The sequence below is a fragment of the Eurosta solidaginis genome, chromosome 2 (assembly GCF_040869045.1).
Source record: "Eurosta solidaginis isolate ZX-2024a chromosome 2, ASM4086904v1, whole genome shotgun sequence".
Taxonomy (NCBI): Eukaryota; Metazoa; Arthropoda; class Insecta; order Diptera; family Tephritidae; genus Eurosta; species Eurosta solidaginis.
The window spans coordinates 196,878,556-196,905,840 of NC_090320.1; the positions used below are offsets into that span (position 1 = coordinate 196,878,556).

General features: G+C 39.0%; 2 protein-coding genes across 3 annotated transcripts in view; one reads left to right on the forward strand and one right to left on the reverse strand.

Annotated features, from left to right (window-relative positions):
- SmydA-3 (SET and MYND domain containing, arthropod-specific, member 3) overlaps positions 1 to 5,937 on the reverse strand; it is a 55,451-nt gene extending 49,514 nt beyond the window's left edge. The window contains exon 1 of the mRNA XM_067766791.1: positions 5,304 to 5,937. Coding sequence (XP_067622892.1) covers positions 5,304 to 5,650 — 347 coding nt within the window. The 5' untranslated portion in view covers positions 5,651 to 5,937. The remainder of the gene's footprint in view (positions 1 to 5,303) is intronic.
- Positions 1 to 25,674, forward strand: part of porin — a 93,155-nt gene extending 67,481 nt beyond the window's left edge. Inside the window, exons 1-4 of one of the 2 annotated variants that reach the window (XM_067766792.1) lie at positions 18,725 to 18,841; positions 24,435 to 24,754; positions 24,840 to 25,067; positions 25,272 to 25,674. In XM_067766792.1, coding sequence (XP_067622893.1) covers positions 24,435 to 24,754; positions 24,840 to 25,067; positions 25,272 to 25,572 — 849 coding nt within the window. In that variant the 5' untranslated portion in view covers positions 18,725 to 18,841 and the 3' untranslated portion in view covers positions 25,573 to 25,674. Of the gene's footprint in view, positions 1 to 18,724; positions 18,842 to 24,434; positions 24,755 to 24,839; positions 25,068 to 25,271 lie in introns of those variants that run through there. The other variant, XM_067766793.1, reaches the window with a different exon arrangement.
- The last annotated feature ends 1,611 nt before the right edge of the window (positions 25,675 to 27,285 follow it).

The window sequence follows — 27,285 nt, forward strand, 5'->3', positions numbered from 1 at the left end:
GAAAGAGTATGTAGTCTATTCGATGGTATAGAGGGGAGGGAAGTCCACTTTTCAAAAACAGGGCAGGACAACGTCTACCGGGAACGCTAGTTTAATATAAAAAATAATAATTATATCATTTTAATGTTAAATGACAAAAATTTATTTCTTCTGTTGATTAAAAATAAGGAATTGAGTATCGAAGATCTTTTGCAACACCTGGATTTCGGGATTTGATAATAGCAATTCCGAAACCCCGGAATTTTTCAGATGAAGTTTATCCGAAAGACTAGATTTTAACTTGTTACGCATGTAGGCGGAAGTTGGAAGCATCTTTCAGACTTCACTCTAGTAGGGGAAATGGTTGATTGCATGTTATCCAGCAATTCTAAATGGGTACTACGAGATCCAAAATAGTTCATGTTGTTTTTGTTTTGTTGGAAGGACCTCTACGAGCCGTTCGAAACTAAACGAGGTTTCAGGCAGGGTGACCCCCTATCGTGCGATTTCTTTAATTTGATGCTGGAAAAAATTATACTAGCTGCAGAACTTAACCACACTGGAACAATATACTATAAAAGCGTGCAATTACTGGCATATGCTGATGATATTGATATCATCGGCCTAAACACCCGCGCTGTTAGCTCTGCTTACTCCAAACTGGAACAAGAAGCGGTAAAGATGGGTTTGATGGTGAATGAGGACAAAACGAAGTACCTGCTGTCATCGAGCAAAGAGTCAGCGCCTATGCGCCTTGGCAACCACGCTATTGTTGGCAGATTTAGGACCTCTACGCGTTGGCGATGGCGAGTACCGAAGAAGATTTAATGATGAGCTGTACGAGCTATACGGAGACATCAACATAGTCCAGCGAATTAAAACGCAGCGGATGCGCTGGCTAGGCCATGTTATGCGAATGAAATATGATGCTCCGGCCAAGAAAGTGTTTCTATCGGAACCCGCCTATGGAAGCAGAGGTAGAGGGCGGCCCCGACTCCGTTGGAAGGACCAGGTGGAAAACGATTTAAACTCCCTTGGTGTGACCAATTGGCGCCGGTTGGAAGAGCGAAGGAGTGACTGGCGCGCCTTGTTGGGCGGCCATAACCGTTTAGATGGTTAAGCGCCAATTAAGTAATTAAGTAAGTAAAGCATCGAGTACTGACCTATGGTGGGGGTTTTGATTTAATCCGCAATTTATCTGAGTACTAATGACATTTAGCGCAGTGGTTGTGCTAAGTAATTTTCGGAAGCCATGCTGATGATTAGCTAGTTGCAAATTTGCATTAAAGTAGGGAAGCAGAATGGCTTCAAGTGTCTTGGCTACTGGCGATAGGAGTGATATCCGACGATAATAATCTCCTATATTAGCTGGTTTCCCAGGCTTTAGTAGCGGGACCACCTTGGCCATTTTCCATTTTTCGGGGATAAATAAGGTGGACAGGGACAGGTTGAAGACATCGCTAGATAATTAAATACCTCTTTGCCTAGTTTTTTCAGCATCGGCATGGCAATGCTGTCTTGGCCTTCTGCTTTATATGGTTTAGCATGAACTATGGCATCTTCAACCTCTTTGGAAGTGATGGCAATTGGGGACGCGCTGTGTTTATGCTTGTGTGCGGGCCTGTTGGCCAGCCGTCTGGCTTTATCAACCGTAGAATGCGTTACATGTTGTCGGCAGAAAGCCCTCGCGCATTTGTTCGCATCTGAAAGCACTTTATCGCCAAAGGCGATGGAAATTTTGTCACTGTGCTTAGTCGGGTTCGATAGGGACTTTACGTTGGACCATAGCTTACCTACACCGGCAGAGAGGTTACAATTATTAAAGTGCTCCTCCTATTTCGCCCGATTGGGTTCATCCACTAGCAATCTTATATAAACCAACATCCCTTATTTGGGGGTCGCCGGGGTCGAGCTTTCTTATAAGGTCATGTTCTCTCGCTAGAGTTGCGGCCTCCGCTGGAAAACGTCTCCGGATTCCCGGAATTCTTCCGGCGGGAATAAAACGAGCCAAGGCGGATTCAATGACCTTGCGGAAAGCACGCCCTCTTGACGGGCATCAGTCGGAATAAGAAGGGCAGCAAAACGATTGTACATAAGTATAAGTTTTGCAATCTTCCCACTTTCCTTTTTTAAAATTGATGAAAGTGCATTTTTCAGTAGCGATAAAGTAGGCAGATCGCTCTAGCGAAAGGAGTATGGGTAGGTGGTCGGATGCCAATGTTATCATCGGCTGCCAGTTGACGCAGTTTACGAGTCCTGCGCTCACGATAGATAAATCTGGAGAACTGTGACAGCTTCCTATCATACGAGTGGAAGCGTCTCCGTTTATCGTACAGAACGTCGTTTCTTCTATTTCGTCCGCCAACATCTGGCCCCTGCTATCCGCCTGTAGCTTAGAATGCCACACATCGCTGATGTCAGGGCAGTATCCACTGGGGCAACAGGTGGCAGGAGGAGTGATCCCGATGTCGGGATCAAGTAGATTATATTGCACAGAGTGGTGGGTGATAAACGAGAGACCGCCTCCATACCCGCTCTCGCGGTCTTTTCTGTGGTCTTTATACCCAGAGCAGGTCTGCAAAGCTTATCTTGCCTTGAGTTTAGTCTCTTGGATCGCAGCAATGCGGATGTTCTGCCGCTTCATAAAATCAACTATCTCTGTGATCTTCCCAGTTAACCCATTAGAGATTAACTGCAGTATTCTGAAGTGCAACGGGGAAGACGTCGCCACTCTGGGGGGTAAAGGATGGGTGACTACTCCTGATTTGAGGGAGCTAGGACGCAAGTGCTGTTGTGGCACTTGAGCTGGACGTTCCTGGGTAAAAATTGGAGTACCCGATTTAGTTGGGTTTGCGGCCTGGCAGCATGGTGCGATGAAACCCGTGGGGGGTTGCCGTCGCTGAGACCAAAACATCTAGAAAAGGGGCACCATCCGGGGCCGGAACTGCATTGGGCAGATGTCGCAAACATATATATTCTGGCGCTAAGGCGCTGCCTACGGGACGGCCTTGGGCGTGAACAGCAAGGTGCCACAAAAGATTTTTAAAAGTTACGAGGACGACGGGTTTTGGGTTCTAGCCCAGAATATCCTGTCCGGTGTAACCATCCCTTACATGTGACACACTGACAAGAGTGTGTCCGTCCTAATAAGACTCTCTTCCGACAAACGCAGCAAAATCATTTCTCTGGACCGGGATCAAGTACAGGTCTCGGATTGGGTTCGATAACTACCCGGAACAGGAGAATATGGCACAGTCCCGATACAAGGATTAGGGTTACACTGAAATGACAGGCCTTGGTCGGGGAAAATCTCCGGCTGCCTTGGGAAGCGGAAATATTTCACATTTGTTGATGGTTTCTGATGAAACCTGCTTAGTATTTCAGGTTTTCATAGATAGGTTGAGTCGCTTAACATTGAATCAGTACTGTTATGTAAAAATGGGTCACAATATCTTAGTAGATATGCAAATTATAGTAAGCTTTATAATTGTCACGGGTGGGACAAAAAAGGACGCTATCCATAGTGAAGCGACACATTATAAAACATCTGCAAATGTATGGAGGAAGCTTGTTTTGTTTAAATACTTTTAGAAAATTTAAGGAATCCAATAGTATAAATGTAACTGATTTTTCTGAAATGATTTTATTTGCTATAATGTAAAATTAAGTGTAACGGGTGGGACGGCATTTGTCATGGGTGGGACATTTTCGAATGAAAAACGTTAAATAAGCTTGTTAGTTGTAAATAAAGTAATCCAAAGGTTCAAAATATGATTCACGACATTGGACCATTTTATGGGCTAAACAAATTTGAGTTACGGAAAATGTTCGCTCTCTAAGGCTACGACGAAGATTTAAGGGCTATTAAAAACCTACTTCATAGATATTTTATTTTGATTAAAATTTCTAATGGACGTAATTAATTGGTACCTTCGTTTTACGACTTATATAATTTGGTATTTAAATCATCTTCATTAAACAATGATGAGTTAATGCAGTTCTATTAACCACTCTGGTGCTAAGTATTTCAAAAATTGGTATTTGTGGTCCGATTTGGCTTATATTTGGAACACATATTCCAGTAGAAGTGACATCAAAATACTTTACAGTTCGAGGAGGGACAAGCATACGTGGTGCAGCGTCAAGTAAAGTCTTTGGAAGGATTATTTATTGAGGACAAATTGTCAGGAAAGGGTCCTTGTAACAAGGAGGCACTAAATGAACTAAATATAATGAGAAATAGTAGTCAATTAAATAAAAACTTGAAAATAAAATAATTAAGAAAAAAATGTTAAGTTAAACGGTTTTATTGAAAATAATACTTATATTGAGGACTATCAATAGAAATTTGACGCTTTTATTTATTTGCCTGATCAACGCCCTAGATTGATGAGAAGTGCGATGACTAGTACTTAGGACCTACCTAATTAGTTTCTAGCTTTTAGTATTATTATTACTTCATGTAAGTATTATTTTAAATAAAACCGTTTAACTTAAAATTTTTGTTTTAATTGTTTTATTTTCTAGTTTTTAGTTTGTATTTAATTGCCTATTATTTCTCATTATATTTAGTTCATTTAGTGCCTACTTATTACAATGACTCTTTCCTGACAATTTGTTACAATCTAACTCCTTAATACATAATCCTTCTAAAAAATTTACTTGACTCAGTGCCACGTATGCTTGTCCCTCCTCGAACTGGAAAGTATTTTGATGTCACTTCTACTGGACTGTATGTAATATGTGTTCCAAATATGAGCCAAATCGGGCATCATAGGTCGCTTTCTATTCTTGTATGTATTATGTGTTCCAAATGTGAGACAAATCGGACCACAAATACGATTTTTTTAAATATTTTGATCCATGCGCCACCTATCGGAGTTTTTTTCTCCTTGTTATTGCATTGTCATCGGGTTCTGAACTATATTCCAAATTTCAAGCTTGTAGCTACTTAAATTTCAAATACAAAATTCTGTTCGCTACACAGAGTTAAACCGTTTAAAAAAGGTGCATTTCAAGAATAAATTTAATATTTTTCGATTGATTGAAGGTTTTTACAACATTTATATACATACGGTCTCCAGTTTTGTAAGAAAAATGATCTCCGCACCAAGATTCACTTTCTCATGGAACCTCCCTTAAGCTATTTTTCACAATCAGAGGATTTAAAAAAAGACCGGGATTGTCATCCCTAGCTACGACTACTTACAGCCAAGTCAATTATATAGATATCAAATGATTAAATATATAGCTATCCTAGCCCTTGACGGTACTATGTAGTGTCTTTAAAATGTATAATTTAAATGGGCATTCATCACACTAACCTCAATGGTGTTATGCAATCCAGTTGTGTGCAAACTCCTTCTTCACTGACATTTCCAGCAAAATGAACTTTTGCTTTTGCAAATATTTCACACTCTTCCATATGAATGGGTGCATCAAGACATGCACTACATAGTGGCCAATCACACTTTTCACAACGATCCAAAGAATCGCCACCTTCACCAAAAATTAAATCACGATAACAAGCGAGACACACAATACCGCTATTCTGTTTGGGTCCCAGGGCGAATGGTGACTCCTCAACAACCGTCTCACCGTTTTTCACTGGTTCGTTGGTCACTAGACTGCGTCCAAATACTGGATCGACTTCGACACGTGATTTTATCATTTTCGTTTTCGCGCTGGGCAGTGTAAGATGGTCGTAATTCGTGTAATCCAATTATTTTTAGGCCTTTGCCTTTGAATTAATTAGAGAAAATTATTCTTTCAATATAGCTTTAAACTGGTACACTGTCAGTATGTTCCCGAAAATTTGTCTTTGCTTTTAATTAAAATGTTTTACACGCTTGTCGTTAGATTTTCTTTGAAAAATTCACGGTGTAATTTTGTTTCAAATTTTAATTAGACGCAATTGATTGTAATTGACGTGGTTCTGCGTTTATGGCCGATCTACGATTAGTTCTTAATTCATTCAGAATTTTTGCCGATGCTGTTTATATACAAGTGGCTGTACATATAGGCCGACATACCTTGAGCAATTTATTTTTAGTTTTTTGTTTTGGTTTTTAGTTTAAAATTGTATATGTAGATACATAAGTACTTAGACTTGATTGTACCCTAAAAAGGAACTCGACTTCAAAGCGTCAAGCTTTAGATCAAACTCATCTTAGATGATCCGTATATTTTTTATATTTTGCGAAAAATGAATTACTTTTATAAAATTTCATATTTGAATTGAATAGTAGAAAGGCATCATGAATTCCAGTAAAAATACAAAATTATAGCGCATAAAAAAGTCGTCGTGGACTGCCGTAATTTTCTTGTACTTTTTTTTATACCCAGCTGTACTTGTACACAGGGTATTATAACTTTGATTGGATAACGGTTGGTTGTACACATATAAAGGAATCGAAATAGATATAAACTTCCATATATCATCATCAGAATCGAAAAAAAAATTTGATTGAGCCATTTCCGTCCGTCCGTCCGCCTGTCCGTTAACACGATAACTTGAGTAAATATTGAGATATCTTCACCAAATTTTGTACACGAGCTTATATCGACCAAGAATAGATTGGCATTGAAAATGAGCGAAATCGGATGATAACCACGCCCACTTTTTATATGTATAACATTTTGGAAAACACAAAAAACCTGATTATTTAGTAAATAATACACCTAGAATGTTTAAATTTGACTTGTGGACTGATATTGAGAATCTTGATAGAATATGAAAAAAAAAAAATTTTAAATGGGCGTGGCACCGCTCACTTGTGATAAAATCAATTTTACAAATATTATTAATCATAAATCAAAAATCGTTAAACCTATCGTAACAAAATTCGGCAGAGAGGTTGCCTTTACTATAAAAAAAATTTACGAAATCGGTTAAGGACCACGCCCACTTTTATATAAAAGATTCTTAAAAGGGTCGTGGACGTATAAAATAAGCTAGATTTTTGCAAAAAAGAGCTTTTTATTTCATTTCCCAAGTGGATTTATAACAATAAATAGGAAAAACTTCAAATTTTAAAAAATGGGCGTGGCAGCGCCCCTTTTATGACTAAGCAATTTTCTATGTTTCGGGAGCCATAACTCGAAGAAAAATTTGTTCAGAATTGAACCATATGTATGTGTATTATTGCGCAGCCTTGTAACACTATTAAGCACACAAAACAAACAACAACAACATTTCAAGTGTACAGCTGGGTATGTAATGTTCGGTTTCACCCGAATTTAGACTTCCTTACTTGTTGTATTTATGTTTTACTAGAAATCTCTAGCATTTTGTTTCGAAAATATTGATGTCAAAAGAAAACATGAATAATAAAGAAAAACAAATACAGTATACAAGTATTTTTTAAATGTATATGCTGAACAAATTCTTTTTATCTTAAATAAAGTGTATCTATTGTGCCAGGGCGTAGACATGAGGGATATAAACAGAATAAACCGACTTTCATGATATCGTTAATATAGTATATGCCATGTCGCAATAAAACCAGACCGATGAAGTCAGCAGTACAACAACAAAAACTTGACGGCCCGGTAATGAATTTTAAAGTAGTAGAGAGAGAGTGAAAATTTGTGGCACTATTTTCCTACTTGTTTGATACCTTGGTAATGTAATGTGCGAAAAAAGTCAATTCGATATACATAGTATATCTTCATTAAAAACGGGGACAGAAAGAAAAGGAAAGAGCAAATTAGAAGAGAACGTAGTTGCTCTACGTTGGAGAGAAGTCGGAGAAGTAAAGAGAACAGGAGGAAGACAGAAAGTGAGGGTAAAAATTAGATTAGGGTAATGGTTCGAGACAAAGTAGCAAAAAGATGTTAACAGGAAGACTAAGAATAAGATTAAGAGTAATAGTGAGAGTTAGACTTGGATGGGAGCAAGATCGGGAAGAGTAAACTACCTCATAGAACTTGGAACATCGATAATACTCCCCAAGCCTTCAGGGAGCAACCCAGAAAAACGTATTTCATGTTTGTCTAAACGTTTCTAGGGTTAGCCAGAGCTGTGTAAAACGAAGTTCTGATAAGCCAACGTTTCTTTTCAGGTAAATCTATAAGCTCAGAGGCCATATTACGTGTAACGATCAGTGACTGAAAACCATTTTCACTAAAGCGATAACTATGCAACTATCAAACTTTTCCTAAAAATTATAATAAGTTATGGATCTAACGAGTACTATTTGTCACTAGTATATTGGGTTTTCGGACCGTATACCGTCAATACCTAGTTTCCGTATTACAAGCCTCCCAGATACTCATCCGCAACCTCATTATATTGCTCCAGATCGTCAATCATCTCCCAATATTACTTATCAGTGGACGATGTGATACTCAGAAGACGCAGCCATTCAATTCCCTTGACTAAAACTTTTCCTTTTCCCCTCAGAAAAAGGAAATAAACTCTCCCACAAAAGGTAACGCAGACCGCAGGCATTTTTTCACTAATGTATTATTTATGATACTGAAAAAACCAACATTGCAGAGAAGTCAAGAAGCAATACCTAAAAATATGAGGGCGAGTATTGTCAAATGAGACTCCATTTTGACTCCACCTGTCTGGTAAAATTTATTAATACGGATCACATGTTGTTGCATTTGCATGTACAGTTTCTATCGGGATGTTGTTGTTGTTGTAACAGTGCCTCTCCCATCCAATAGGTGCGACCAATCACAAATTGTTATCAATGTCCTTTAACGGGAGTCCAAGGAAACTTGCAGTTTTTTTAACAGGGGTGGACCATACTGAAGGGGTGTTAGAGGCGTAGATTAGAGTGTAGGCGTAGGTTAGAGTGTAGCCTCATCAATCAGATGTCTGTTGGGATGTCCAGGTTTCTCGAGAGATTTTAGGCCGAGCTTTTCTTCCCATATGCGTCGTGCTCCTTTAATTTTTCCTACAAATTGACAGGACTTTACCTACATGTTTTACGACGACTCCAGACGGCATCTGCAAGGCAGATGAGTTTTCACTGAGAAACTTTTCAAGAAATACAATCGGAGTGTTTCGCAAATCACTGCCGAAGGGGACTCCGCTGGAAAACACTTTTTTCTAATTGAAACAACTTAACACTTCCCTTCCAGCAATATATGCCCTGTAGTTTCGTTTTGCAGGAGCGGCCCAATGGATCGTACAGTCGGTGCATATTTCGCCAGGCTATCGACCCGCTAATAACCCTCCACTCCCCTTGGGCCTGGAACTCAGGCCGACAATAATACAATGCGGGCTCATCGTTGGTTCAGCTTTTCCACGAACTCCAGGACTAGTTCTGGAACGCCGAAATTTTTTTGTGTGTGGCTTATTCGTTGCCAAGTATGGCGATGGTTTCGTTGGAGCATTACCCAAGCAGTTTTCAAGCGGAAGTATTCGCCATAAGCCAGTTCGCTGACCTAAACTTTCAGCGCGAATACTCCAATGAAAAAACACCTCTTCAGCAATTCCAACTTCTGCTTGAAGCTCTAAATAACTCAAATATCTTAAAAATCGAAAAACGCGTTCGTTTAAGAGATTCAAATTATCCGGATCAAGAAGTGACTATGCGGCATACTCTATTCTGCGCCACAGGTACAATATGCTACAGAGGAGATGTTATGCGGATTACTTAAAACAGTTTTATTCGTTCGTCAACTCGAAAAGAAAAATCAAGAGGTTTCCAACCGTAATGAAGTTTAAGGATCTAAGTTCTAATGATGACAATGAAATTGCCAATATGTTTGCCACCTTCTTTAAATCTAATTACTCCACTGCCTATGACTCGCTGCCATTGAACTATCCATTCAAACTGTCCTCGCTTAATTCAGCATTTGTTTCGTATATTCATACGGAAGACGTACTAAGCCATCTGGAAGGCCTAAAAATTTCCTATTCTAGAGGATCTGATGAAATTTCATCTCTTGTGCTAAAAACGTGTGCTAAATTCCTGTATAAACCTCTTACATATCTTTAACGCATCCCTAAAGCAAGGAATATTTCCCATAAAGTGGAAAGAGTCTTTTATAATACCAATTTACGAAAATGGGAATACATCATGTGTTTCGAGGAATAGCAAAACTTAGTGCTATTCCCAAACTCTTTGAATCGATCGTCACAAAGCAACTAGATCATAGGATATCCTCAATCATTGACTTGCCTCACACGTGCAAGTGCATGGGATATGAGAGAAGCTATAAAAATTATACATCTGTAGTTGTAGCTGAGAAATGTATAACTAGTAAGTTCTGGAATTAGAAAAGCCTAGAAATATGCAACGAGGAGGTCGGACAGTATAAAAGGGCGACAACAGTGGAGGCGAGAAATCAGTTTCATTTGAGCTATCAATCAGTTTGGTTATTAAGCAAGCTATTCGTTGCAAAGTATAAGTGTTATTGTGAAGTACTTTAATAATGGCCATTTTTCCATTATTCAATATTGGAGTTATTTATTCAACATTTTAGCGATACAAACGTTGGCAGAAGATTGCAAATAAGGAGAATTGCAGTAAATTCGTTACGATTGGTGTCAGAAGAGGAATTGTTGAATAACTTCCGAAGACTTCGTTGAATAACTCCTTCGAACTTGGACATGCCAAAGTTAAGTGAATTGAAGATCCAGCAACTGAAGAAGGAGTTGGAGAGCCGTAGATTGAATACAACCGGCATTAAACTAGAACTTCAGGAACGACTACGACAGGCAATGGAATTAGAAGGAATTGACGTGGAAGAGTATGACTTTCATCTTGATGGCGAGGAAACAACAAAAATGGAAGAGACAGTTACGCAGACAGTTACGAGCACAGACTTGAACATGATTTTGGCTGAAATATCTGCTCAAACATCGACAGTGGCTTCTCAACTGGAATCGCAAGAGACACGTTTAACATCCAAGATGGAAGCACAGGAGGTACGTATTTCAGAAATGTCATCTCAACTGGAATCGCAAAAACAGATATAACATCTCAACTGGAAGAACTAAAAACAAGTATAGCATCCCAACTGGAATCACAGGAGACACGTATAACATCTAAGATGGAAACGCAGTTTGAAGAACAGAAGACATATATGGCTGAGCAGTTGAAAGCACAATAATCTCGCATATCTTCGTAACTGTCAGAACAGGAAGCAAGGGTATCATCAAAACTGGAAGCGCAGGATACAAAAATCGCTCAATTTCAGGCAGAAGTCGATGATTTGAAAGGTCGTATGGAGCAGTTACAACTAAATCGCCCAGCTGTTTCAGCAAGCAATCCGAAGGTAAACACACCATCCTTTGACAGTCCTGTTCCTTTGCAGGTCTTCAAGCTACAGTTTGAGAAGACCGCAGCAGTGAACAACTGAAATGCGGAAGATACAGTTGCTGCACTGTTCGTGGCATTGAAGGGGCCAGCAGCCGAAATCCTACAGACGATTCCCGAAGGAGAGCGGAACAACTATGAAGCATTCATGGCTGCTGTAGAACGACGTTATGGAAGCGAGCATAGAAAACAGATATTCCAAATTGAGTTGCAAAACCGCTACCAAAAAGCAAATGAGACATTGCAGGAGTTTGCTTCAGATATTGAAAGATTGGCTCATCTTGCAAATGCGGACGCACCCGTGGAATACACTGAAAGGGTAAAAATCCAGAGTTTCATAAATGGCATACGAGATGTGGAAACGAAGCGGGCTACATATGCGAATCCAAAACTAACATTCGCAGAAACGGTATCACATCTCTGACTCAGAAAACAGCCTCACTTTTGAGTAAGCCAGCGTACAAAGCTCGCCGTGTGGAAGTAGAAAGGCCAGAGTGGGTAGACGCAATATTGGAGGCGCTGAAAGGATCGCAAAAGCGGAGTGGAAGAGTTATCAAATGCCTCAAATGCGAGAAGCCCGGTCACATTGCACGTCATTGCGATCTTGGTCCTAATAGTTCCAACAATGTGGGTGGCCGTAAACGCAAAGCTGGAGGAGATGAGCAAGAGCGAGTAAGATGTAGAGATCGAGAGCTAGATCCAGCTATTGAATGCCCTGTGATATCTGTGTTGCAAATTGGTAGAAAATCGAGCAGTCTTACCGTCAGAGGGCGCAGTGGTGGAGAAGAGTGGTGGAGAGAGGAAGACAGCGTAATGGCGCTGCGAGTTCAACAGATAATCCTAGAATCATGGGCACAGCTCGTTTGAAGGTTTCTGGAATAGGTGCGCATGGATTAGACGTTCCTTATGCAAAGACGGAAATCAGGGTTAAAGCAACCTATACTCGTCTAGCCTATCTAACTTCAGTACTGAAAAACAAACGGCGGTAGCAATAGAGCGGGAAACAAAACCGTCTTTTATTTATTTATTTATTTATTTATTATTTAAAGTCGACGACAAACTATGGTCGACTGCATAATATAAAAGATATATAAATATACAACTCAAAAGATAAAATTTAAGATAAATCGAGCTTTCAACAATGTTATATTACAAACAAAGAAAGATCAATGAACATTACTATTTAATTTCAGAATATAATAATAATAAGAAATATGAGCAGAAATAAGATCTTATGCCGAAATCTTATACTGGCGGAATGCATCAGATTCCGCTCAGCATGATTTCGGAATGCAGTGGATTCCAATCTCCCTGTTGGAATGCAACAAGATTCCAATCAGCATGTCATGGGAATACGGCAGTGCTAAGAGTAGTGTAATGAGGATACGCCATCACAAGGCATAAAAAAGTAACATGACCTGTGTTGTTGGAATGCACCGGATTCCAATCAGCTCGATGCCTGACCCATAAGATTATACTTCCGGACTGCATACGATTCCGGTCAGTGACTCATGAAAAAGCATGTTTTTTACGTTGTTGGAATGCACCAGATTCCAATCAACACAGTACTGTCTTGTTCCTTCTTAATGATACATGTTGATAAATGTTCCTCCATCCTTAAGCGAGATAGTTCCTGTTTTTTATCGAAGGAATAAAATGCCGGCAAATTAAATTAGCTTGCATCTCTTAAATTAGATAGGCAAGTATTGCATTACGTATAGTGGCAAAAGTACATTCAAGACTGATGCAGCTATACAAGTCATTGTAGTGCGCGCACCAGATAAGAAGAGGATTATTTTTAGCAAAGGGGTAAATAGAAAGGAACGTAGTGTCTGGATACTCTAGGGGGAACCGGAAAAAACAAGCGGCTGAGGAGGTCCGCGGAATCAATTTCTCCAATAATGAGCTTATGGATGAACAATACCCCCAGTAATATTCTCCGATTTTCCAGAGTGGGTAAGTTAATAAGAAGAAGTCTACTTCTGTATGGAGGAAGGTGGAGACTTGAGTCCCAATTAAGGCCGCGCAATGCAAATATCAAAAATTGCTTTTGAACTGACTCAAGACGCTTTATATGCTTTTGAGAAACAGGGGACCAAACGCATTAGCAATACTCGAGTATTGGACGAACCAGCGATGTGTAAAGAACCTTAGTGAGGTACGGATCATCGAACTCTTTAGCCCATCTTTTAACAAATCCAAGTAAACCCAACGCTTTGTTGGCTATAGATGAAATATGCATGTTAAAATTCAATTTCGGATCAAAAAGGACACCTAGATCATTTGCAATAGATATACGCTCCAAAGGCGTACCATCTATTACATAAGATTTCAATGCTGGCTTCACTCGGTGAAATGTCATATGCTTACATTTAGAGCAATTTAAAGCTAATAAATTTGTTGTGGACCAACATTGGAACGAGTCCAAGTCGGCCTGAAGAAGATCCAAGGAACTCAAATCGGTATGCAGGTATTCTGCTGCATGGATCATAATGTGGAAGTCCCACCAGAGGAGTTCAAAAGGCTAGTGAATCAAGGATGGTGGAGAGGACCACTTGTCATAGAAATACTAGGACTACGGTCTGCATGAATTGCAGAAATAAGTTAAAGCAAGACTTGCCAAATATGTTGACATTGTAGAGGAGCGGGAGGAATTCAACAATATATTATCAAAGGCGCTAAGAACTGGGAATAACATACCTTGTTTTCTAAGAAGAATAAAGTTAAAAAAACCCTATATCACGAGGCAACGCGACATTCTACTCATGATGTATACAGGGGCTATACATAGTTTGTGAGAAAAGTGTTTCCAATGCTCGGCTATATAGTCAGTTTGAAGCACGTCATTGCGATCTTGGTCCTAATAGTTCCAACAATGTGGGTGACCGTAAACGCAAAGCTGGCGGAAATGAGCAAGAGCGTGTCGGATGTAAAGAACGAAAACTTGCCCCGGCTATTGAATGTCCTGTGATATCTGTGTCGCAGATTGGAAGGGAATGTGGATGGTAAAGAGCGTGTACTGACTGTAGATACGGGAGCATCTCATTCCTTGATTCGATCTGATTTGGCCTACAGGAGAGTAAAGTCATTACCTGGAGCAAGGTTGCGTACGGTCACAGGCGAGTATAATCAAGTCCAAGGCGAAGTGGTATGTGAGGTATTAATTGGAAAAGTCATGGTTCTACACAAATTCGTTGTGGCGGAGATCGTTGATGAAGTCATATTGGGAGTGGACTTCTTGGTTGACCATGACATCAGGATCGATATGCGGAGAAAAATTATGCGCTATAAGAACCGGGACATACCACTTAACTTTAGTTTGGAAAAAGGGTTCAGCAGTAATCGGGTACTGGTGGAAAAGACTTGACAAAGACCACGAAAGTCAAAGGCAAAGGTTGATAGATCGAATGGGCCAAATAAATCAAAATCAAAAGTACCTGCGAAAGAAACACTGGCATTGACAAAACCTAAAAGACGCAGGAAAACGAAGCAACGAATTTCCGAGAAAGAATGCGAGGGTAGCTTCAAGCCAGAGCGCACTACTGTGGGGAAACGTGGGAACGATACTGATTATGCAAAGCAAATCCGTCCAGCGCAAGCTCTACGAAGTAGTTCATCGGCCAAACAACATAGTGTGAAGGAACGAACCAGGGTATTGAGTAGTACGAGGAAACACAGGTACCATGAGAACAATAATTCGAAAGGTTTCTTGGCGGGAGATTTGGTACTGTTATACAACCCTCACCGGCGGAAAGGTGTTCCATCCAAATTTCGGTGCAGTTGGGAAGGCCCGTACAAGGTTGTGAAGAAGATCAGTGATACCATCTATCGCATACAAAGCATTAAGAAACCACGAAGTAGAAGAGTGCTACATTTGGCAATGCTAGCAGCGTTTAGATCGAGAGATTTTTCTGATCGGGACGATCAGACTTAGGTGGAGGGCAGTGTTACGAATATTAGCAAAACTAAGGAGTGCTGCCAGCTCTAAGCCGATGCTAAGCAGTGACGTGAATGCACATCAATAATTCAATCATCATGTATCTACATAAACGAAACAATAACTGCGTCTACATATATGTACCATGTACGTATACGAGCAGCGGAGAGTCAATGCATAAATACATGCATATATCTGAGATACTCCTATAAGTATGCAATGAGAAAAACTATAAAATTGTGCAATTGTAGTTACAGCTGAGAAGTTTGAGAGCTACTGGACTAGTAGATTCTGGAAGCGCCTAGAAGATGCGAAGGTTGAAATCAAAGAGTATAAAAGGCGACAATTGTAGAGGCGCTAGAATTCAGTTTGATTTGAGATTTCGATTAAGACGCTATCTAGCGAGCAAGAGCAGTATTATTTTGAATAGTAGAGTTTCATTTGAGCTATCAATCAGTTTGGTTGTTAAGCAAAGTATAAGTGTTATTGTGAAGTACTTTAATAAAGGCCATTTTGCATTATTACAAATTGGAGTTATTTATTCAACAGTTTAGTGATTCGAACTTAGCAGAGAATTGCAAATAAGAGGATTTGCAAGTAAATTCGTTACAATATTGTGTTTTTATTCAGTAGGGGTTTGTGGGACCTCTACTCGCTCCGGATTGACTGAGCGTTACCCCAGCCTTAGACAAAACACACCTCATAAATTAACCAAGTTATTAGTTTTGTAGTCCTTGGGGTTACGATGGACCCTAAACTCGACTTTAAATTGCGCACAGAAGGTTGCGTGAACAGAGCCAAAGGGACTTTGGCGTTCGTCAAACGATGGTCTAAAGAATTCGGTGATCCATATATTACTAAAACTCTTTAGAGTCGGTTTAAAACTACCTACTCCTGCCGTTTAAAACTTATTCAGCTCCCTACGTTACGGAGTCGTAAGGACATGGTAGGTGTCTTATTTGTAGTAAAACTTATTAGGGGGGTGGTAAGTAGCCCTTTTCTGCTCGGTGAAATTTTATTTAAAGTTCCCTTTAGATCATCTAGACATTTTCAATCGCTTCATATAAGAACATGCAGATCCAATTGTGAAATGCACGAACCTCTTCGTTGCCTGTGTACTGACTTCAATAAGCACTGCAAAAACATTGATACGTGTGACTAACTCTACGTAATAAAAAAATATCTGGTGACTACCTTCAATACGCAATGATTTGGGTGTGTGGCTTTGAATCACGTCCTTTCCAACCTCCCACTCTTATCACCAGCTCCAGTAACTTTGGGCGGGTGGCTTGGAATGACGTTCTTTCCAACCTTCCACACATCGCAGCCCTACTTGTTGTGTGTCAAATATACATCAGCTGCTCGAAATTACGTCCATTCCGACAGTACTAATAATCAATTCCCGTTGCTCGGCATTACAGTCCATCCCGACAACTGATTTAATAATGTATATACATATTGTAAATTATAATTTTGTCAATATGTATGCTTCTGTAATTTATCTGTAATCCGAACTATATTTAGTCTGATTAATTGTTAAATTTGTAGACTAATAAATAAATAAATAAAAAAAAAGGCGTACATGTGCACCAAATTTTTCGTCGAGATATGGCACCAGAAACGTTGGGAAGTGCAAGATTTGTATTTTTTCCCATTTCTTGTTATAATGGCACAAAATACGATTGGTACAAAACTATTTTTCGCTAAGACTTTTTTCAAAGTCATTTATATAAAAGTGGGCGTGGTCTTAACCAACACGATCCACTTTTACTAGGAATATTTCCTAGGAAAATATGTGTATCCAAATTTTGTTACGATATGTAAATTTTTCTTCGAGTTATTGCTCCCGAAACATTGAAAATTGCTTAGTCATAAAAGGGGCGGTACCACACCCATTTTTTTAAATTTGAAGTTTTTCCTATTTATTGTTATAAATCCACTTGGGAAATGAAATACCATTGATACAAAGTTTTTTTTTGCAAAGATATATCTTATTTTATTGTTATAAATCCACTTGGGAAATGAAATACCATTGATACAAAGCTCTTTTTTGCAAAGATATATCTTATTTTATTCGCCCACGACCCTTTTAAAAATCTTTTATATAAAAGTGGGCGTGATCCTTAACCGATTTCGTTAATTTTTCTTCAAAGCATTCCTTATAGTAAAAGCAACTTCTCTGTCGAATTTTGTTACGATAGGTTTAACGGCTTTAGATATATGATAAATAATATTTGTAAAATTGATTTTATCACAAGTGGGCGGTGCCACGACCATTTAATTTTTTTTTTTTTCAAATTTTTATCAAGAGTCTCAATATCAGTACTCACGTCAAATTTCAACATTTAGGTGTATTATTACTAAATAATCAGTTTTTTTGTGTTTTCCAAAATGTTATATATATAAAAAGTGGGCGTGGTTATCATCCGATTTCGCTCATTTTCAATACCAATCTCTTCTGAGTCCAGATAAGCTCGTGTACCAAATTTGGTCTCAATATTTACTCAAATTATCGTGTTAACGGACAGACGGATGGACGGACGGGCGGGCATGGCTCAAACAAACTTTTTTTCAATACTGATGATTTTGATATATGGAAGTCTATATCTATAAGTTTAACACAAGCTTATGCATTATGAGTAGATTGCACGCATTTTTATGGAGAACGGTAGACTGAGCGACACTGGCGCCATCTGATATTGAAAAGTAGCCATCTCCCAAATCATAAGAAGAAGAATGTGACATTTGTTTTGGTTAAGGGTGTTGACACACTTTGCAAGTGAAATTATTTTTCCCACTGGTAGGTAAATTTTCCAACATTTTTCGCAAGTAAAAACTGTAATATAACAAATGAATACGACACAAAATAATCTACTCATAATGCATAAGCTTGTGTTAAACTTATCTATATGAAAAACTGCTTATGTGTCGGAGCTATTAGCCGTGTTTTTTTTATACACGCCGTATACGTTTATGTTTGCGCGTGAAAAAAACGCCTATCCTCGCTTAGATAATGCTTAAGAGGCCCATCTAGCGGCAGTGGTTAAATAACTAGCTACAGCCACAGGGTGTACCGAAAAGCGGAGGCGCATAGGGTATAACATATAGCTAAATCTGTTGCGATGAATTGTGGACACACATAGAATACATAGAATTAGTGTAGAGGGTGAAACAAAAACACATATTTCAGTTACATCTGAATATAACGCGTATTGAAATTTAGTAGTACACATTTTATGCGCAGCAATTTCAGAGGTGTATTTAAAGTTTGACGCTTAGCAGTCCATATAAAGTTTAAGCGTATAGACGTTTACATGTAAAAAAGAACACGCCTATTATGGAAAAGAGAATGTGGGCCATCAACATCAAGAAAACAGCTGCTAGCTCTCATAAAGATGATCCAGATCGTTCCAATGAGATTTGATTGGGAGCCAGAGCTCGAAAACTCAATGGAACGGTCCTATTACGTTTGACATCTCGTCGCTTTGTAGCATGCTTGGCAGCACTCGTTCGTAACGAGTAAAGTCATTATTTTCTAGTTGAATGAGGTTTTCTACTAGTTGGAGTTAGTTTATTCCTATTCACAAAATTTTTGGTGTTCGTCGTGGTCGTGTTCCTGCATCTCTTAAAACTTTAAATAAATGTAAGTAAGAATAAAGTATTAAATAACATGAATAAGAAGAGCATAGATGTGTATGACATATGAATTAGATTCTGAAAGCTAGTATAAACAATAATAGAAAATTGCGTTAAGAAGAAAGTTATATCATAACCTAGAAAAGGTTGCATGTAAGTGTCGGCAATCCGAAGGCCTGAGCAATAAATGGCAATGGTTGGAGAGACATTTAGGAGAATACTCAACAAATGATCAAGGTGCTCTCCGCTACCAAATGCATATGCTGTTAATTTGGGTGACGGGCATATCTTGCTTGTTTTGGTTAGTGTTGGTGCAGAAGTTCATTTAATTAATACCGCCTGACAACAAATTGACTCCTCTATGTGATCATGAGACAATTGCCATACTAGCATACTACTATCGGCCCTTCTTTCAAACGCTAGTATCTTTAAACAATGCTCTTACTGTTTGCAATAAACTATTTCTAATTTATATGCTGCATGCTATCACTAACGAGCATTCGCCGGTAAACAAAAATACGCAAAGAGTGTTTTTCTGAAAGGGGGGAATGGCTTTCATGGATTTAGCTGTTACGTAACAAACAGCAAAGTAAACGCAAAGCCCCTTTAAATTGATGAATGATTTTTCTTTAGTTAAGCGCTCATAATTTTTTCAAAGGAGAAAGTATTATATTTGACCAAATAAATTTGAAGGTTTTTCTAACTCCAGACCATAAAAATTGTACGAATCATATGGGAAGACTTCCATTATATTATCTTGAACGCCATGCTCTACATCTGTAGATACATGCTCGTATATATGTAGTTTAGTCATGCTATATTCTGGTTCTTGATATCTTCTATACTGTTCAGATTCCTCGCATTCAACTAATTGCAATACTGTGCAAATGACGAGAAATAATATAATCTAAATCAACGAATTATTAAAATTTTAGGCACATCTTTTTACAAATTCGTAAACAAGATATTACCAAATATTTAAAGTTTACTGATAAATACTATTCAGTGACATCATTTCAATCGATATCAATTATGCAGCTACATCGTTAATTCAGTCAATAAGCTCCAGTAATTTTTAATTTAAATATACATTTCTGGCTGAAATTCAGTCTCCAACCTTCAAATATAAAAACATTTGGTTGTTTAAAGTACTTCAAAAATAAAATATACCCCAGTTTTCGTTCGATCTTTGCCGCATAGTGTACAAGTTCCAGATGCGCTGTTTTGCTGGTGCTGAGCTCGAAACACTCTCTGGCAGTGCTGTCATCTGAAATTCTCTATTTTAAAATCGAGCTGAAAGTACCCTCTTTAAACTTTGATGCCTCTCTTTGGCACGAAACTCCCCAAAGTTTTTTTGGAGTTTCAAGTTCTTGTTGTTGTAGCGATAAGGAAGTTTTGAGGAATGTTATCGATCCCTGCAAAAATCGCGAGTACTCCATGCATGCATGTATGGAGTACTCGCTATGGGCCAAGCGAGTGCTCCAAAATTAACCACAATTCATACAAAAAATATGGTCCAATTAACAATGCGATGTCCTAGGACTGGACCATATACTCAAGCTCCGCATTACATCAGAGTAATCCATGGAGTACCCACAGTCCAATAAACATCGTGTAGTGATTACAATCGTTAAAAACGAGCAATGATCGACTTACAATATGTTCGTGTAGAAACATGAGTTGGTCCATTGCTGCATAACAGTGGAGTATAATGGTAAGTACTCCAGTATGACACAAGTGGACCACATGATCCAACGATTTTTGCAGGGATGTTGATGGTCCTTTGTCGGATGCAGGTCCGGTACGTTTCGTTAACATGCACCATTAAGGTGTTAGCCCAACCATTCGTTTTTGTATGCCGACATGAAACATTTTATGTCATCCCGCCCGCAGACCCCTTAGATCCATGAGGAACTTGGGGTTGCCGAAGCTTCAGCTATTAAAGAAATAGGATTCGCGACGGGTTGGTGAGGCTGATAATTGGGAAGGAGAAGCTATAAATTGAAGCCCTTAAAAAGGGTTGCGCTACACAACCCTTCTCCCCCAGCGGGTTGGGGGATCAGAATATATCCGCGGTAGGTATGCCTGTCGTAAGAGGCGATGATAATACCAGATTCAAGGGGCTGTGTAGCTCAACCCTTCAGGTTGCCAGCACAATATACAGCTTCTACAAACCCAATTGTCAACTTCACCTATCCGCGGCGAATCCTGTTTCACTAACAGACGAGGCTCTGGCGACCCCAAGCTCTTCATGGAACTTGCGGGTGGGGAGGGAGGGAATGGCCTGAAGGTTTAATGTGGCCACATAATTCGTTCCCGAGATGGTCGGGCTAGCACTTTAATGGTGCTGTGGTACAACACAACACAACAACAACATATATATATATAATTCCATCATGGTTTGCGACAATGGCGTCAAAAATACGTATTCAGAGTATGAGTGTTAACCTGGGTCTATTTGTATGGACGAAAGTTAACCAATATCGCGCCATCGATTTTTCGATAGGATTTGGGCTCAGGAAAAAAGTTCCACTACGCATACCCAAAAAAAAATAATTTTTGAGCCTGCAAAAAAAAAAATCGACGTTTCAACCGAAATTCTTCTAAATCTCCATAAAAGAAATTTTTTTGCAAAAAACTGCATTTACCAATTTTGCATTTGCCAATTGTCACGAAAAAAAATACATAAAAAATGATTTGGAGCCTTGAAAATGAAAAAATGCATAGAAAATCGAAAAAATCGTTGAAATTTTGCAGGCTCAAAAATTATTTTTTTGGGTATGCGTAGTGGAACTTTCTTTTCCTGAGCCCAAATCCTATCGAAACATCGATGGCGCGTTATAGGTTAATAAATCGACCCAGTCTAATGAGTATGCATTTCTTTTCGCTATATATGTGTGAGCTGCTTTCGAAGAGTAAATGGAAAATTTTATTTTTATACTCAGTTACGCAGAGCTCACAGAGTATATTAACTTTGATTGGATAACGGTTGTACAGGTATAAAGGAAATGAGATAGATATAGACTTCCATATATCAAAATCATCAGGATCGAAAAAAAATTTGATTGAGCCATGTCCGTCCGTCCGTCCGTTAACACGATAACTTGAGCAAATTTTGAGGTATCTTGATGAAATTTGGTATGTAGGTTCCTGAGCACTCATCTCAGATCGCTATTTAAAATTAACAATATCGGACTATGACCACGCCCACTTTTTCGATATCGAAAATTTCGAAAAACCGAAAAAGTGCGATAATTCATTACCAAAGACAAATAAAGCGATGAAACTTGGTAGGTGAGTTGAACTTATGACGCAGAATAGAAAATTAGTAATATTTTGGACAATGAGCGTGGCACCGCCCCTCATTAATACCTTTAATTTGATACCTATATCGTACAAACACATTCTAGAGTCACCCCTGGTCCACCTTTAGGGCGATATCTCGAAACGGCGTCCACCTATGGAAATAAGGATCACTACCTTTTAAAATACTCATTAACACCTTTCATTAGATACCCATATCGTACAAAAAAATTCTAGAGTCAACCCTGATCCACCTTTATGGCGATATCCCTAAATGGCGTCCACCTATAGTACTATGGCCCACTCCCTCTTAAAATACTCTTTAATACCTTTCATTTGATACACATGTCATACAAACACATTCCAGGGTTACCCTCGGTTAATTTTCCTACATGGTTATTTTCCCTTATGTAGCCACCATAGCTCTCAACTGAGTATGTAATGTTCGCTTACACCCGACCTTAACCTTCCTTACTTGTTTTAGTTTGTTTCGCCGGTGTGATTATTTTGTTGAATTCATGTCAGTTGTTCATGCTTTTAAGATATGTCTCACTTCTTTGGCGCTATTTTAACAGCCACATTTTCGTTGATAAATAATGACTGTTGTATAGCTGTTTGCCCGGCGGAAAAGTGATCGGCAGACCGTTCGGTTTATTGATTGCAATATTTTTCTGTGCTGCTTATATTCATGTAGATTTGGGTATGCGTATAACACACTAACGGTTGCAGGTGAAATTCAGCTAGTACTTGTTGTTGTTGTTGTTGTTGTAGCGATTAGGTTACTCCCCGAAGGCTTTGGGGAGTGTTATCGATGTGATGGTCCTTTGTCGGATACAATCCGATACGCTCCGGTAACACAGCACCATTAAGGTGCTGGCCCGACCATCTCGGGAACGATTTATAAGGCCACATTAAACCTTCAGGCCATCCCTCCCTCCCCACCCCCAAGTTCCATGAGGAGCTTGGGGTCGCCAGAGCCTCGTCTGTTACTGAAACGGGATTCGCCGCTCGAAGGTGAGGTTGACAATTGGGTTGGAGAAGCTATATATTGCGCTACACAATCCCTTCAGCTAGTACTGAACGGTACTAGTATTAGTAGGTCTCCCTATCCCCTACATATTTGTTGCCCACCGGGATAGGTGGTAAATTGTTTACCTAGTAATTCTAGGTAACCGTTTCAACGGCTTTGTTTCTCTGGAAGTTATTTCGTTTTTATATTCGATTAGACTTAGATAATATGAAAAAGTTCGATTTCAAATTTTATTTTATATAGAATGGATATCTTATTATCTATTACCATCTCCATTGAAGTCAAAGAAATGATCTTACAAAATTAACATCCATACTTTGGGGAATTATTAACTTCCATTAAGGTGCTAGCCCGACCATCTCGGGAACCATTTATATGGCCAAATTAAACCTTCAGGCCATCCCTCCCTCCCCACCCCAAGTTCCATGAGAAGCTTGGGGTCGTCAGAGCCTCGTCTGTTAGTGAAACGGGATTCGCCGCTCGAATGTGAAAAAACACACAATTTAATACATTTTGAACTTGAAGATTGGTTACTTACTCAATTATGCCCGTCCTTTTCCCTGCCAACCGACCCCAATAGGTCACACCAAGGGAGTTTAAATCATTTTCCACCTGGTCTTTCCAGCGGAGTGGGGCCGCCCTCTACCTCTGCTTCCATAGGCGGGTTCCGATAGAAATACTTTCTTGGCCGGAGCGTCATCGTGCATTCGCATAACATGGTCTAGCCAGCGCAGCCGCTGCGTTTTAATTCGCTGGACTATGTTGATGTCTGCGCAGCTCGTACAGTTCATCGTTAGATCTTCTTCGGTATTCGCCTTCGCCAACGCGTAGAGAAGATTGATTGGTTAAATGGATTAATAAATTATATAAAAAAAATTAATAACCTTTTAACGAAACACAAACACAATGTGGAACATTACACATGGTTCTGGACTTTTGTTATTACCACGAGTGCAACAATCTTGCTCAATTAAATATAACACAACAACCATCTCAGCAATCAAATCACTTTAATACTATCGCAAGGTAACCTGGTTTATTTTATGAGGATCTAAGAATCCCTACTTTGTCTTTGCATCTCAAATCTGTAGTTTTCTGTCAAAACAACCAAAGTTTGACGCAAACGAGTTTTTTAATTCTCAAAATTAAAAAAATTAACTATAAATGAAAATAAATATATATTTTTTAAATAATATACATAGATAATTTGTGGAACTGTCTTAGGTTTTCAAAGCAGCAATATTAATATTTTTGTTTTAACCCGTAGATGGCTCCTCCATCATACCCAGATCTTGGAAAACAGGCGCGGGACATCTTCAGTAAAGGATATCATTTTGGTCTGTGGAAGTTGGATTGCAAGACCAAGACACCCTCCGGTATTGAATTCAACACAGGTGGTCACTCCAATCAGGAATCTGGCAAAGTATTCGGTTCTTTGGAAACCAAATACAAGGTTAAAGACTATGGTTTGAGCTTAACTGAGAGATGGAACACAGACAATACCTTGTTCACCGAAGTTTCTGTACAAGACAAGCTTCTGGAGGGTTTAAAGTTGGCATTTGAAGCAACTTTTGCACCACAGTCAGGGTTAGTTTTATTTTCACTTTACTGTTCGTATCCATATACATTTCTTTGTTAAATCCTTACCGTTAATTGCTTTTGCCTTTTATAGCAATAAAACTGGCAAATTCAAAGCTGGCTATGGTCATGATAATGTCAAGGTTGATGCGGATGTGAATGTAGATCTGAATGGTCCTCTTATCAATGCCTCGGGTGTTTTGGGCTATGAAGGTTGGTTGGCTGGTTACCAAACTGCTTTTGATACCCAAAATAATTCCCTGAAAACCAACAACTTTGCCTTGGGTTATGCTGCTAAGGACTTCGTGCTTCACACAGCTGTGTAAGTTTTTAGACATTAAGGTCAGATGGTTATCTTTTTAACTCAAAAGTAATTTTTGGTAATTTTATGAGTTTAACCACTTCTATTAAACTATCTCTGATTTTAAATATAACATTTCGCTCTGCAAATGTGCATTACTCTGGTGTTCAGGAAAATAAATAGTACTAATTGTTTTTTTTTTTTTTTGTTTTTTACTTTACATAGCAACGATGGTCAAGAGTTCACTGGGTCAATTTTCCAAAAATGCACTCCCAAACTGGATGTTGCCGTCCAATTGTCATGGACAACCGGTGGTAATAATACCAAATTTGGTCTTGGTGGCAAATACCTTATTGATGATGACATCAGTGTACGTGCGAAGGTGAACAATGCTAGCCAAGTTGGTTTGGGTTATCAACAGCGTGTGCGCGACGGCATCACAGTCAGCCTCTCCGCTTTGATCGATGGCAAGAACTTTAATGCTGGTGGTCATAAGATTGGTGTTGCTTTAGAATTGGAAGCTTAAATGCATTTGCATTGAATATTATGTAACAACAAACGAAAATTCAATAAGATAACAATTAAATTATAACAGAAATTAATTAGAGAACTGTTAACCAAAATAGAATTGTGTCGAGATCATTTATTTCACTAAATAAGTTTCATAATCTTTTACAGTATTTTAGTTCTAATCTGTTAGTATAGCGAATTTTGTTTTCATAACAGCAAAGTATCGAAATACAAATTAATTATTTACGGTGGTCAAAAAACCCACTGCAACAACGCAATAAAGTACATTGCCAATGGTATTGTCATGCATTTAAACAAATTGACTTAAATTCGCTCTCATTTTAATCCATTATAAAAACGGGTAAACAGCGTTATGTCGTTCCCGGGATGTTCGGATTAGTACCCTAATGGAATGTTATCCTCATAACCTTCGGGGATTGCCGTTATAGCTTAAAGAAGAAAAAAAAAGCAGAACAATAGAAATTTTGATTGCGGAGTAGTAATACCCCCGATTATGAGTGTCGATGGCAGTAGACAGCCGACCGCTGAGCGATAATCGATATCTTTGTAATGGATAAAAATTGTTACATCAAAAGTTAAAATATAAAAATATTGTAACGAATTTACTTGCAAATCTCTTATTTGCAATCTTCTGCCAAGATCTGTTGAATAAATAACTCCAATATTGAATAATTGCAAAATGGCCTTTATTAAAGTACTTCACAATAACACTTATACTTTGCAACGAATAGCTTGCTTAATAACCAAACTGATTGATAGCTCAAATGAAACTCTACTATTCAAAATAATACTGCTATAGCTCGCTAGATAGCGCTTAATCGAAACTGCTTGACAGTTCAAATCAAACTGAATTAACTTCTTACTCGCCCGCTTTTATAGTTTTCGCTGCATACATCTAGGTTCTTCCATTTCCAGAACTTACCAACTATATTCGTGTGTGTATAGTTCGCATATAGTTTTTACTTGTTTACAATTGTCTACTTTTTAGCGCTTCTCAGATGTACATATGTGAGTTTGTAGTTTACAGTCTCCCGCACACACATAAGCGTATAAGTAAATGCATCTGTGTGTGACATCTCATCTGTTGTTGTTGTTGTAGCAATGCTCGGCCCACCTAATAGCCGCGACCGATCACAAATTGTCATCAATATCCTCTAACGGGAGTCCAAGGAAACTTGCCGTTTCAACAGGGGTGGACCATAAGGAAAGGGGTGTTAGAGGCGTTGGTTCCACATTACAATTAAAGAGATGGTTGGTGTCATGTGGGGACACATTGCAAGCAGGGCATACATTTTGTAAGTCGGGGTTGATTCTGGATAGGTAAGAGTTTAACCTGTTACAGTATCCAGAACGAAGTTGAGCAAGAGTGACACGCGTTTCCCTGGGGAGTATGCGTTCCTCTTCTGCGAGTTCTGGATATTTTTCTTCAAGTACTGGATTCACCGGGCAATTCCCGACATAAAGGTCCGACGCCTGTTTATGGAGTTCACCAAGGACCTGCTTGTGTTTTTCCGCTTCACACGGCTGGGTTCTCAGGTGCCGTATTTCCTCAAAATGCTTACGGAGATGACTCCTTAGGCCCCTAGGCGGTGCTGGTTCGTCAATCAGATGTCTGTTGGGATGCCCAGGTTTCTGGGTATTCAACAGAAACTGTTTGATCAGCATCTCATTTCTCTCCCTGATGGGGAGTATTCTCGCCTCGTTATGC